At 43.4% G+C, this 13,664-nt stretch overlaps 1 protein-coding gene across 1 annotated transcript in view; it reads right to left on the bottom strand.

Annotated features, from left to right (window-relative positions):
• The window catches only part of sema4f (sema domain, immunoglobulin domain (Ig), transmembrane domain (TM) and short cytoplasmic domain, (semaphorin) 4F), a 61,568-nt gene extending 48,642 nt beyond the window's left edge, over positions 1–12,926 (bottom strand). Inside the window, exon 1 of the mRNA XM_071923096.2 lies at positions 12,081–12,926. Coding sequence (XP_071779197.2) covers positions 12,081–12,171 — 91 coding nt within the window. The 5' untranslated portion in view covers positions 12,172–12,926. The remainder of the gene's footprint in view (positions 1–12,080) is intronic.
• Between the last annotated feature and the right edge of the window lie 738 nt (positions 12,927–13,664).

Raw genomic sequence — 13,664 nt, 5'->3', positions numbered from 1 at the left:
CATTCAAAATCAGGTTGAAGCACAGACAAGATAATCCTTAAGCACTTTGTAAACTCACTGTTCTATTATAATTAGAAGTAGTAGTAGTCGTAGTAGTGCTATACCAAGAGGGACTATTAAAATGTTTTTAGTCGCTTTTCCTCCAGTACAGGTGTCTCTCTCTCCTCTCATCTCTCCTGCAGCTCTTTCATCACAATCCCGCTGTTCCTCTCCTCCTCCTCCTCCTGCTCCTCCTCGTCTTCCCTCCTTTTCCCTCCCCCTCCTTCCTCGCTCCATCCTCCTCTCCCAGACTCCCTCCCTCCCTCTAATTACCACCTCAGACTCCAATTAGAGCAGACCACAAAAAAAAAGGAGGGAGAGAGGAGGGAGATCGAGGGGTGGTAAGAGAAAGAGAGGACGAAAGAGAGAGAGGGGGGGAATTTAATGAGAGGTTTGTTCACACACACACACACACACACACATACATACACATAGTCCAGAATTAGTAGGACATACAGGGAACAATTTGATTATTCAGGTATTTTTAAAAGGCTAAAACATAAGATGACGTTAAAAAAAGGACAGGAAGCGTGTGTATTCATGTTGTGTGTGTGTGTGTGTGTGTGTGTGTAGATGTGTGTGTGTAGGTGTGTGTGTATGACGGGGACCCTGCTGACAGTTTTCCTTTGTGTTTGCCCTACTCTGTTTCCTGCCATTAAGGTTCCCAACAGTTTAGCTGGCTTCCCTTACCAGCACACACACACACACACACACACACACACATATGCACACACCAAACTGGAAAAAAGAAAGAGAGAGAAAGAAGGACAACAAGTCGAGAGAGGATGCCAGCAAAATAAGAGAGGTAGAAGAAGGAGACTGGAGAGAAATGAGTGAGAGAGCATGAGATGACATGTAGAGAGAGAGAGAGAGAGAGAGAGAGAGAGAGCAGTATGCTGTGTAAAAGACAAACTGTTGAGTCGGAGGCACATACCACAACAGAGTCGATGTGTGCTTTTAAAACCAATCAATGCATGCAGATTCGACACACACACACACACACACAAAATATTACCACACACTCTCTGTCTGCAGCGGAAGACACCAACAATCAATACACACAAAGTGAGAACAGCAGGGTAGCCCTTACTGTCAAGCTGTCTTTGTGTGAGTGTGTATGTGTTACTGTGTGTGTGAGGAAGCATGGGTGTGTGCCAAGCAAGACTGCCAAGAGACACACACACACACACACACACACAGAAAGAGTGAGAGAGAGAGAGAGAGAGAGAGAGAGAGAGAGGAGGGTAGTGAGCTGGTTTGATTTACTAGGCTGCCAAAGAAAGAGCGGGCACAATACACAGAGAGGAAATAGATATCTGGGTTCATTATAGTATACCACACACACACACGCACACACACACACACAGTAGCTTCAGACAGCCTTATCAGTCTGTCCTTTTTATTTAGACGTGCCATTACTCAGCTTCTCTTTGAAGATCACTGTATGTGTGTGTGTGTGTGTTTGTGTGTGTGTGTGTTTGTGTGTGTGCCAGAGGGGAGTCGCTGTGCTGATTTTATGACCAGGTGTGTTACCTTGATCATAGCAGGAGTGGTAACTTACACTGCATGACACACCAAACACCCTGTGGTGTGTGTGTGTGTGTGTGTGTGTGTGTGTGTGTGTGTGTGTGTGTGTGTGCAAGTGAGTGTGTGCACATTTCTTTGCACCCTAGGGACATGTTACACACACTCGCCTCCCCAGCTCCTCTAACACTGGGCTTGTGCTGCATTGAACCGTAAATTCCCTAAACACAATCCACGTCTCTATTTTCCATGCAAACTGGTCGAACCAAAAGAGCTTGGTTTTTACAACTGTACGCCAATGCAGCTCAACCGGATTTTCCAGTTCTGACGAGAAGTGAAATTTCACAGCGACTAAGTGTGTGTAATCATCTGTGTGTCCCATGCATTCATGTATTTATAGGACATTTACTCTGTTATCAGTTGGCTAATAACATCTAAAAAGGCACGGAGGCTGGAACAAGCAAATATCAGTTGACTTACAATAGCGTAAGTACAAGCAGAGCTACAGCAAGTGTAACGTATAACATCACAAAAAATCATCTTTATCATAGAAAGTTTGTTGTTTTCATTACTTATGACTATTGTGGTCGACATTCTGCATGTTCCTTTGTTGACAAATTGCCCTAATCATGTTACTGTACACCTTTACTGGTGGAATGCTTTGGGGAAGCTGGGCCTGTCGGTGCTGTAATGAAGCAGTAATGCTGGAATTTACAAGATATTTCCTCAGCGCTCGAACTCAGCGCTCTGCACACAGTGGCATCCTGCAGCAGACTGTCACTGAAACTAAAAGTTGCCAGCAGGCACAAATCTGGAAAAAGCTGACTGCTTGCTACTGCCAGTGCAGTGCTGATATGGAGAGTTTCATTACAAAACCCCCCATCCACCTTTTTAACTATATGACACCTGCTCTGACAGAACACTGACACAACAACACAGCTTTAGATTTTATATCGACTACTGCAATTAGAGACAGAGACTGAAGTGTGAAGATCAATCAAAGGTAAGTGTGGTCAGAGGAAGAATGTGTGTGTGTGTGTGTGTGTGTGTGTGTGTGGATCTAGCAGGAGAGGGCCCAAGGTAGTATAGTATTCTACTCACGACACTGGCCCTATTCCCCTGAGTGTGTGTGTGTGTGTGTGTGTGTGTGTGTGTGTGTGTGTGTGTGTGTGGGTGTGGGTGTGGGTGTGTGTGTGTGTGTGTGTTTCCTTCCTCCCCCTCCCCCCCCACCTCACTTTCCTGGTCTTTATGCTGACACAGGTCCTGCAGAAAGAGCGACACACACACACGCACACACATACATACGGACAAAGCTGAACGCATTAACCTTACAACCTCAATAGTAAGACTTTTCAGTTATGAATGAATTAACTCCACACCTATGTTATATATGCAGAGCGGTATATATATGCAGTTAGTCTATTGATTCGAGGGGTTTCATGACAAAAGGTTATTTCAAACAGAGAGACACAGAGACAAAGAGAGAGTGTGTAACAGAGAGAGAGAGATGCAAATAGATAGAGCGTGCCTTCACACTCCAATCTGGCCATTAGTGGACACACTCATTGACCCGAAGACACACACACACACACACACACACACACACATATACCACACACACACACACACACAGGCTGCCAGACAGACAGACTGATAGGCAGACAGATTGATTGACAAACAGGCCATCCAATCAATTGATGAATTTTGTTGATTCCAGCCTTCCAATCAATCTGTGTAAATAGCCAGCAACTCCCTGAGGAGCTTCTCAGTGTGTGTGTGTGTGTGTGTGTGTGTGTGTGTGTGTGTGACCTCCCCGAGACGTTAACAGGTTAAGTGGATGCTGTCAGTGTCTCAACATGACCAAGGTGGCCCTGCGTGAACTCTGACCTTGTCTTAATGTCTGACGCCCATCGCCTCTTGTCTGTCTGGTTTGTTTTATCTCTCTCTCTCTCTCTCTCTCTCTCTCTCTCTCTCTTTCTGTGTGTCTATCTTTCATCTACTTTCTCTCTTTCCCATTTACTCTCCTCTCTAACATTCATGCTCAATCTATGTTGCTTCTTTAGTCGTAACTCTTTATTTCAATGTTGTCTTGGCGTTATTTTATCTCTCCACCTCTTGCAATTTCTCTGCCCTCCTCTTTCAATCTCTTCTTTCTTTTCTTCTCTTTCCATCATTTTTTACTTGTTCTCCTGCTTGGTTGGACTTGTGACTGACTTGGGGTCAGTCTCACCTCACCCATAACTTGTAGCTTGTCTTTCTCTTCCACCAGCTTGTCTTCTTCATCTTCTTGTTTTTTTTTATTTTACTATTCCTTTTCCTTTTTATTCCCTCTCTCACCCTTTTCATTCTTTTCTCTCCTCCAGTTCCCTTGGGCCTTAGTATGTGTCATTTTCAATTCATGATAATAACACATATTGGCATGACACATATTGTTATTAACATGTTGTGTTGAAAAGTAAATCAGATCCATGACCAAACCAGGTTATCTTCTAAAACAAAATCTAAATTCAGCCATGTTCAGTACTTTCTCTCCCTCCCTCCATTCCTGTTGTCCTTTACTTCACCTTGAGTTGGGGGAACCATGCGATCAATATTGATTAATATGATTGATGATGGTCCCACAGAACGGTGAGCAAGATTGAACAGTATGGCCTCACAGGCGTGAAATCGTTCTCTACCTCATACAAGTTTTCAATGCATGAAATTAAATTCATGTCAATGTATAGTATATTGTAAGTTCCAAATCACATAAGCAATTGAGAATTTGCATATGCCAAAATGTGTTATCTGGATTGTCCATACTCAAATGAAAATGGTCATGAAGGTGTTAGATTTTAAATCAGCTGCACTTTAAGTTGAAGCTAAAGCTCACAGCCCCGCTGCACGCTCTCTGTCTAAACGCTGAAGTCTACTCTGTATGCATTATAGTTGATTTGTACTTTGCTTTTTCATCAGATGGGATTTTCACGCAACAGAAAGCACGAGGGAGGAAAGAGAAGAGGGGAGTGAATTCCAATGACTTCATGATATATGCTTGACCTATGCACTGCAGATTTAATCGTTTGTTCAAAAGCCCTATAAAAGTAACACACAGCACCGAACACACAAATCTACACACACACACACTCGCTAGGAAGGCCTTTAAGCATTTTAATTTACTCAACATAGCCTCGTCATGACGTGACACATTTCACATGGTTTTCGTGAACGAGGGAGGGAGGGAGATAAAGGTCTGGAAGGAGGAATGGATGGAGGAGGAAGGGAAGGACGGTGGAGGAGGAGGAGAATTCCCAGACAGCCTACAATATCAGCCTTACAATATCCTTGACCTTTCGCCGCCTTGTGTGTAAACTATTCATTAGAGTAATCACACAGGGTGGAAAGAGACAGAGAGAGAGAGAGAGAGAGAGAGAGAGAGAGAGAGAGAGAGAGAGAGAGAGAGAGAGAGAGAGAGGAGGGATGTGGAATGACAACAAACAAACCTGTAGGAAGAGAGGAAAAAGCCCAAAAGAATCTAAATCGCACAAGGAAGAATGTCCTGGGAATGCAACGCAGGGAATCTGCTTGCGTAGACTGGGTGAGTGTGTGTGACCTTTGACATTTGACTCAGTTTGGCCTTTACTCTGATAAGCTCCAGTCACGGAGCGCTTGTGTGGGCCGACCATTCACAAACAGGGAGGGACAGTGCATGCAACTGTGCGTGTGTGTGTTGCTAATGTCATTCTCAACCTTGGAGACAATGTCGGGGCTTTATAGGGAGAGTGCAACATGAATCAAAGCGCATGAGAGCCCATTCTGTGTGTGTTAATGAATTTTGCTGACGAATGTAAGAGGGAGAGAGCGGGTATTTTTCTGTAGGTGGCCAACGGCAGCTGAGAATTCTGACTTTGCATTGGCTGATGGGATTGCACTTTCTCCTTCGTCTAGGAATTTCTTCCTTTTCCTCCTCTCATCCCTCTTTCATTCACTCCCTCCCTTCCTCTCTCTCACGTTTTCTCTTTCAGTTTTCAGTTCAATTGAATCACCTCTATTTTGCCAGTTTTAACACCACACTTATTTTTTATCTGTTGATTTAATAAGGTCATATACAAAGTCTGCATATCAAATAGACTCAAATGCTTTCTTGAACTCACATTCACACACACACACACACACACACACACACACACGTGCACACACACATGTATATCGATAGGACCTGCTAACACCTGTCAGTCAGCCTTGTATTTGTTTGAAGTATTAACTCTGGTTTAAGCCTCAGAGAGAGAGAGCGAGAGACGGGGGAATGTGGAAGATAAGAAAGAAAAGACGAAAGAATGAAAGTAAACAGAGAAAAGAGAAAAAAGAGGAAACGAGAGGGAGTAAGAAAATAGCAAGAGAAAGAAAGGGAGAGGAGGGATGAAGGGAGATAGAGAGAGACAAACAGACAAACAGAGAGAGACAGATGCCAGGTTTTGGCTCAGAGGCCTGCTAAAGACAAGACTAACCAGACTAGCTATGGGAGAAAAGTTGAAAGCACTTGAAGCATTTCTGAAAGTGAGAGAGAGAGAGAGAGAGAGAGAGAGAGAGAGAGAGAGAGAGAGAGAGAGAGACAGAGAAAGACAGAGAGAGAGAGAGATAAAGATAGGCAGGTTTTGAAATGCTGCAGCCTTCCGCTATGCACTCAAGCTACGGCCAGCAGAGAGCGGGGCTTATCAGACAAAACTGAGCGAAGCACTAAAAGCATTTCCGATGCCTTTCTCCATTCCCATGGTACCACTCAACTCCACCGGCCCCTATCAACTACACTTAGAAGAAAGAGAGAGACGGGGGCTGGCTAGAATGAGAGGGAAGGAGGGGGGGGAAGAAAGAGGAACGACCGAGGAATACATAGGGGAGAGAGGGAAAAATCTCAGCTCTTGTCTTTGCGCAACCACTTGATATTCCCCAGTGGGAGACAACAATGCAGCCTCAACCCAAACACATAATCTACTGTAGTCCGCGTCTATTCTCACAGGCACCGCCATGCTTCGACAGCTTAGGGTGGTTACACTCATCCCAGCCTCATCCCCAGGCGTTTCTATGATAAGAAAACACTGAATTGATGAGTACTGTGCACATTCCGGCCTTGGACGCCCTTCCAAACAAAACATCTTCGGCCACACCGGTTTTTGGCAACGTCACATCCGCCTTAGACTTGTTTCAAGTGATAAGAATAATCAGTCACCTTTTACACAAACATCATGTATGAATGTGTCATGTAAGACCATGAGGACTGGGCACCTTGAGTGCAATTCAAATAAATAAGAATATAGCTACACTCAAACTGACCACACGTGAAAAAGACCAAACATTTCTGAATGAACACTGGAACTAAGAGAATTTTTCAGTCTAGAGAGTGAAGCTTGATCAGTCTCTATAAAAAGGGACCTACAGTCTGTTTTACCCCCCCCACACACACACACACACACACACACACATACTTCACAGCTAGCCGAGTGCAAAGCCACCGCACTACAATACAGTAATGAATGTTCCATCACTGAAATCACTGGAGTCTAAGAAACTTTTGAATAGAATTCCTGATAAGCTAATGTTGACTGGAAACAAGAAAAAAATAGTTCTGGTAAGCAGGCAGGCACATTGACTCCCCTAGCTAAGCTGGTGGTGGGTGGACCCATGGGTGGCCTTGAGAGAGAGAGAGAGAGAGAGAGAGAGAGAGAGAGAAAGAGAGAGCTACTGCTTACCAGTCCTATATACCTACATAATTCCCGACCAAGCTAATCAAATCAGACATAGCTGCTCTCTCCCTCCCTATAACCGGCCCGTGATCCGTGGAGTCGCTGCTTCGCTGGGAGCCGGGCCCTCCATTGTGTGCCGACACCCTAATCAGTTTCATGTGAGGAGCATTAGAGTGGCTGCCAGCCCAGTGAAACTGACAGGAGGGGAGAGGTCAGAGCTGCCACTCTCTGGTCACTGGTTATTTCTATTTCTACAGACATGAAAGACGTTATATTAACACTGGTGGTATCGTAACACTGGTGTTTTGAGCCAAATACTGTATTTTCTCATAAGACCACAACAATGAAGAGACTGGCCTGTTTGTGATTTCTTTAAATTAAGACCCCACCCTCTGTTGTCAAGCAAGAAATACAGATGGTAACTTCATTATACAGTGGGGAGTTTCAGCCAAGCAATCTTATTACTTTTCCCCAACCACATAATAGGGGAGGTGGGACTATTCACACCCATCTAATGCCTTGCTACAAGTTACTATGGACACATTAAAAATGTTATGGAAGTATCATAACAGCAATGAGACATGAGCAACTTTCTGAGGCAACACAGAGGGGTAACATTGCTTTCAGCAGGAATAAGGATTGGCAAACAGGACAAAATCATTGTGGATAACACAGCGGACTATAAGCAACAAAAGTATCATGGAAAATACAGGTGATCACAGTTATTGGTAATATTGTTTATCTGCATTGCCTCAAACTGTTGTATCATAGCCTACATGCATGCAAGTATTTGAGGTATTACATGTCATGTGTACTGTACACAATACTTTGCACAGTGTGTATTGTGAACTCTGTTTGTATGGAAATCTGTCAGACCCTAATAGGATTATACTGATGCACCAGGATGATATTGGCCTTTTATTAGATATTGGATATCAGCCAGTCAATGTGGTCTACTGCCAATATTATAGAGGTTCCTAAAAACCTGCAATGATTTTGTGCATAATTTATGAAATAATGTAAGTGTTCAATAATGTTTTTGTGAATTAATTCTTCATTTAAAGACAGTAATGTATCCCAGAGTATCCTCTATTGAATCAGTGGGGTGGGTCACCCTGTGAACTAAAACATACACAAGCTGTAAATGTTCCTGAGTGGCCACTGCAGGCCGATGCAACGCCTAATAGATCTTACATGCAAAGCAAGCTCAAACCACACATCACCTGACCAGTTGTTCACGGCAACTACAGCCTCTTACATAAGAGGATTCTACTCTTCATTAATCATAACACACAAACACACAGACGTATGCACACACACACACACACACACGTGTAGACGCAGGCACACACCCTTCTGAGGATGGCAACTAATCTCACTCTTGCAGAATGGAATGTTGTTGTTGTCATTTTGCACAAGACAAGGGTCAGACAAGCTGCCCTGAACAGCCAAGTTACAGTACCTGATAAACATTATGCAGCAGTGTATTCTGATGGAAAAGATGTTGATGCATTTTTTGATCCACTGGATACTTGGTGGATTTGAGTTAGTTAGTTTCAAAAATCCATGCATGGGTCACAGTATATCGAGGGCTTGGAGCCAAAGGGGCGTAAGTGTGTTATAGTAGATTTTACAGGAGAGCTTTTTTTTAACTTTTTGTGTTATCAGATTGAGCATTACCATAAAAACAATACTGCTACAGTTTAAGTTGAATTATATTTGTTAACTTTTTTAAAAATGGCAAAAGAGTGAAATACGCCTTTTTGGCACAAACATTGTCCCAATACAGCCATGCAGAATATGGGCATATGTAAGTAAACAATTGTAAAACACATTCATTTTAATACAAATCTAGCAATTACACTTCAATCAACACTGAAATATAAAACAAGATCAGAATGAATATCTTTATCTTGAAGTAATGCTCAGCAACTTTCACCAAGGCCTTTAAAATTGTAGGCTACATGGAACATATCAAATTGATTGATACATTTTTTAATAAACCTTTTTAATAAACCTCTATAGACATAAGAAACTACTTTTGATTCTAAACTACTACTTTTTTTTCTTTTGCTAGTATAATAAATTTTTGTATGTGTCCCAGGACACATCATTTATTGATGTGTCCTGGGACACATTCAAAGACCTGTAAAACTCCTCATAACACTGAGGGATAACTTCAGCTACCAGCAGTCTTACTACCAGAGCTCATCTTGACCAGTTCACACTCCTAACTTTATAAAATAACATTTTGAAGTATTTCATGGGAATATTAACATATTTACATTCATCTAATATTGACCTAGAATATTAATTAGGATATGAATAGGATACTAAAAATGATGTGATCATGCTGCCATGCAAGCATTACTTACGTCAGCATGCATTTTGAGTTGGCCTAAGTGGTGTTAGAATCCTCTACCCACAATGCTTGTTCAGTGTCAAAAGTGGGGTTTTGCTTGGTGTCAAAAGGGCGTAAGTGCAGTTACGCCCTTTTGGTAGCAAACAAAACCCTACTTTTACTGTTACGGCTTTCAGTTTTTGTTTAATTAAAACTTATGGGTCATGATTTCAGTTGTGTCCTTTTGGCACTGAAAAGATCTCACTGAGACCTTTCAATTGATATACAGTATAATACTCATATTCGCCCAAAATCGCACTTACGCCCCTTTGGCTCCAAGCCCTCGATATGACAGTTGGACCCCTCCTTTTCTTTCTCATCCACTCCTAGTCTGGCAGTGACAGTCCTCTCTCTCTCTCTCTCTCTCTCTCTCTCTCCCTCTCTCTCTCTCTCTCTCTCTCTCCCCCTATTGCTGTTTGTTGGCACTTGCTCCAACTGTATTTGTTGTGGCACTAGCATGCCACAGGCCCCAGTTGCATAATGACACACAGAAACAGGGAGCTAACTCCCAGACACTGCATTCATTCATCAACTGGGCCTGAATCAACAGCAAGCGGCATCTGTCTGAAGTACGACAAGCAGTTCAGATGCAGAGACATTGGTCATTGGATGGAAAATGTCTGAACTGCTAAAGCGTGATGAGCAGTGCAGCTGCGGGTCACAGCACATTAATATAGTCAGGTGACTGTACTACAGCCTGATGGTCAATGGACACACGGTGATGCAACCTCTAAATCTTTTTCTCCTGGCTGCATCTGGGTGTAAACAACATCACATGGTGGAGAGAGAGAGAGAGAGAGAGAGACGGGGGGGGGGGGGGGGGGGTGCACGACTAAGTAAGTAAACCAGAAGCAAATCATCAGACAGAAGATCATGAAAAAGGGAGCGGAAGAAGAGAAAAATACAAGAAGAAGCAAGAAACAATCTGCATTTAGAGGGGGGTCAAAATTGAGACATCACATACACACACACACACACACACACACACACACACACAAACACTCATATACACACACTGTGGTTACACTGCAAACAAACGGAGCAATATAAAGATTGCTCAACACACACACACACACACACACACTGCAATCCAATCTCCAACGGGTCACACGATATCCGTTCTATAACCCTTTCCCCATAAGCTTCTTATTATTTTGTTGTGATGGATGTCTCTGCTCATTTCACGTTTTCCATTTTAACTGTCCATCAGTTTCCAGAAAACAGGAAGGCAGGCGAGTCTGTGGCCCTGACCCCATCGGTCACAGCACAAAGAGGCAGCTTGTTAGAGAGCCGGCCCGTCTTCCATCCAGTCGGACTTATAGCTACTCAAATCTGACTCTCTCTCTCTCCCTCTATCTCTCTCCTTCTCCCTCACTCAGCACACAAACACACAAACAAACTTAAAGCCATGCATACAATCTTCATATCCTGCACTTTGTCTGGTTGCAGTGATTGGCTGATCTGGTGGCGAACTTTATTTTGCACACAAACACTTTACAAGAAAGCTAAAACCAATCACTGCAGCCATAGAGATCACATTATGGGATGGCAGGGTGGTTTGGTGGTTAGAGATCTACGTTCAACCCTGAGTTCTGTGCATCCACCCTGTTGAAGTGTCCTTGTGCAAGATGCTAAATACTTTGCAGATCCTGAAAACTGAATTTCCCTCCAGCGGCTCCCTATCTCATTTGACTGAACTATCCCTTTAAATTTAAAGGCTGACTTCTCCTATGTGTCCGGATCAACCAACAACCCGGTCTTTGTGCCCCGGCCGGTTCACTTGTTGGCGTTAAGGAGAACAAGTCTGGCACCTGCTTGCTTCGCCAGCATCATCATTTATCAAGCCACAATACAAAGGAGCCGTTTGGCACCGCGCCCCGAGCGCGTAAAACAGTAGTGCACAGCGGTGGTGGTGACTGCGCGGATACAAGTGCAGCTTCAGCCTCATGTAAAAGACTGTTTTTGAGCTCAAAGGCTGCCATCAACATTATCATATACTGATAATCGATCACTTTGGTGCTGCTGTTTTGGCTCTGTGTATGGGCGCGTAAACCAACATGACAAACTGCGCTGAACTTGCAGGTGCAGATACAACAGACACTAGCAACAGTTAAGCTGACATACATCTTAATGACAAAATCATAGTATAGCCTATCTCATACTTAGTAGTATCAAAGTGATGTAAATTGTATGAGGATAGGGTCTTTTAATAGGAAAATAATTAATACTTTTCAGAAAGTATAATTGATTTTTATTTATTGGTGGTTTGCTTTATGATGCTCTCCGACTGCAGGTGATTATCTACTTTTTTATTTACTACTAGATCACTGATCATCTTCACTGATCACTAATAGTGCCGCCTTGATGTTTGTTCCCTCCACCTAGCCAGTACTCACCTCCCAGTCCGCTGAGAGTCGCTGCCCAGGAGGCTCCGGAGAGCAGACTGCACACCGAGAGCAGGATCAACATCACACCGCCTGGAGTCATAATGGTTCGGCTCCCGTCCTGGTCCAGGAGTCGGGGTTTTGGAGCTCCGTCCGATCTCGGTTTCAACGTCAAAAGTCCTGGTCTCCTGGTTTCAGCTGTGAGCCATCCTGACCCGAGCAGAGAGCAGCCACAATCCCCGGGTTCTGTGAGTGCAGTTCAGTAAGGCGCACAAGGCTCAGTCCCATGCACTGTGAAATAAGTTGGAATGTTTTTGTAAATGTAATGTTTCTTTAATATATCTTATTTTGTTTATCTAGAATAGGTTATTCTTGTTCCAGTAGTCTATAGGTCTGCACATAGCAGGAGGAGAAGTGCATGCATCCGCTCAGCGCAAATGTGCAGGTTGAATTATCAACTGGAGAAAAGCGACATTGCGAGAAAAAGGAGATACATTATTAGTAAGCTAACATGTGTGATGTATTCCAGTTAAACTGCTAGCCAAAGTAATCCAAAGTCAACGGTAACGGGCGTCTTCTTGTGCTGGAATAATGTCCGGTGTCCTGGACTATAATAAACCGGAGACTCGGTCTGTGCCACGGTGTCCCCAAGCCTGTCCCGCTGCTCACACCAAATCTCCAACCGTTTCTAGTTTAAATCAAACGAGGATATTCTAGAGCAAGCAACACCAAGAGAATCAAATTGAACTCTTCCAACCGGCTGAAAAAAACAAAACACAATCCCGCGAGCGCGCTGTGGCTGAGAGGCTCGAGCGCTGGAACGGGTGAACAGCGTATAGTGTAGTGACCGACCGGCTCGAGGATGTGCTGCTTGTGCTCGAGAGCCTGGTAGAAGCCAGAGAGCTCCAACCGTCAGGCTCGAGCCCCGCCCTCCGGAGAAGGCAGCGCGAGGGAGTACAGCAGGTAAGCAATGATGTCACGTGGCTGACAGGTAGGGTTTTTTTAAATGGAAGGGACTTTGTTTCCTTGTTCTCCAGAAGTGCCGCAGGTAGTTACTGTCAAAGCTCATTATACTGTAAAAATAGGGTTCTCCAGGATTCTTTAGTTAAGGTAGAGGTTCTATAGGCTTATAGCAGGGGTTCTCAAATGTTTTCATGTCACGGACAGACACACATTAGGGCCAAAGACTAATTACAGGTTTCACTGTCCCCACTACAAGTAGATAGTAGTGGTGACAGTGAAACCTATGATTACTATACAATACTTCTTATACTTTCCCTAAGTGGGGGAATGTATAAAATAAATAATTTTCAGATCAAGGCTTCTCTCTATATATAATTGTATAACGTCTTATTCTATAATCCCCAATTATAATTTTTGTAAATCAAAAATGATTGTATTGGAAATTATTCTCTGTATATTTATTTATTTCCCTCCATTCTAAATAGGATCAGACACTAAGTCTCTGATCAAATGCTTTACACAGGGTTTCCTCACACTCAACTGAACAACCTTAATGCAATGAGCATTATTGCAACATTGGAACCCATTCAGAAACCCAGTTTGAGGAGAAAACAAGTCTTATGAAAGCAAAAC

This window comes from Centroberyx gerrardi, chromosome 23, assembly GCF_048128805.1.
Source record: "Centroberyx gerrardi isolate f3 chromosome 23, fCenGer3.hap1.cur.20231027, whole genome shotgun sequence".
Taxonomy (NCBI): Eukaryota; Metazoa; Chordata; class Actinopteri; order Beryciformes; family Berycidae; genus Centroberyx; species Centroberyx gerrardi.
The sequence above is the reverse complement of the archived record's forward strand: the minus strand, read 5'-3'. Positions and strand labels throughout refer to the sequence as shown.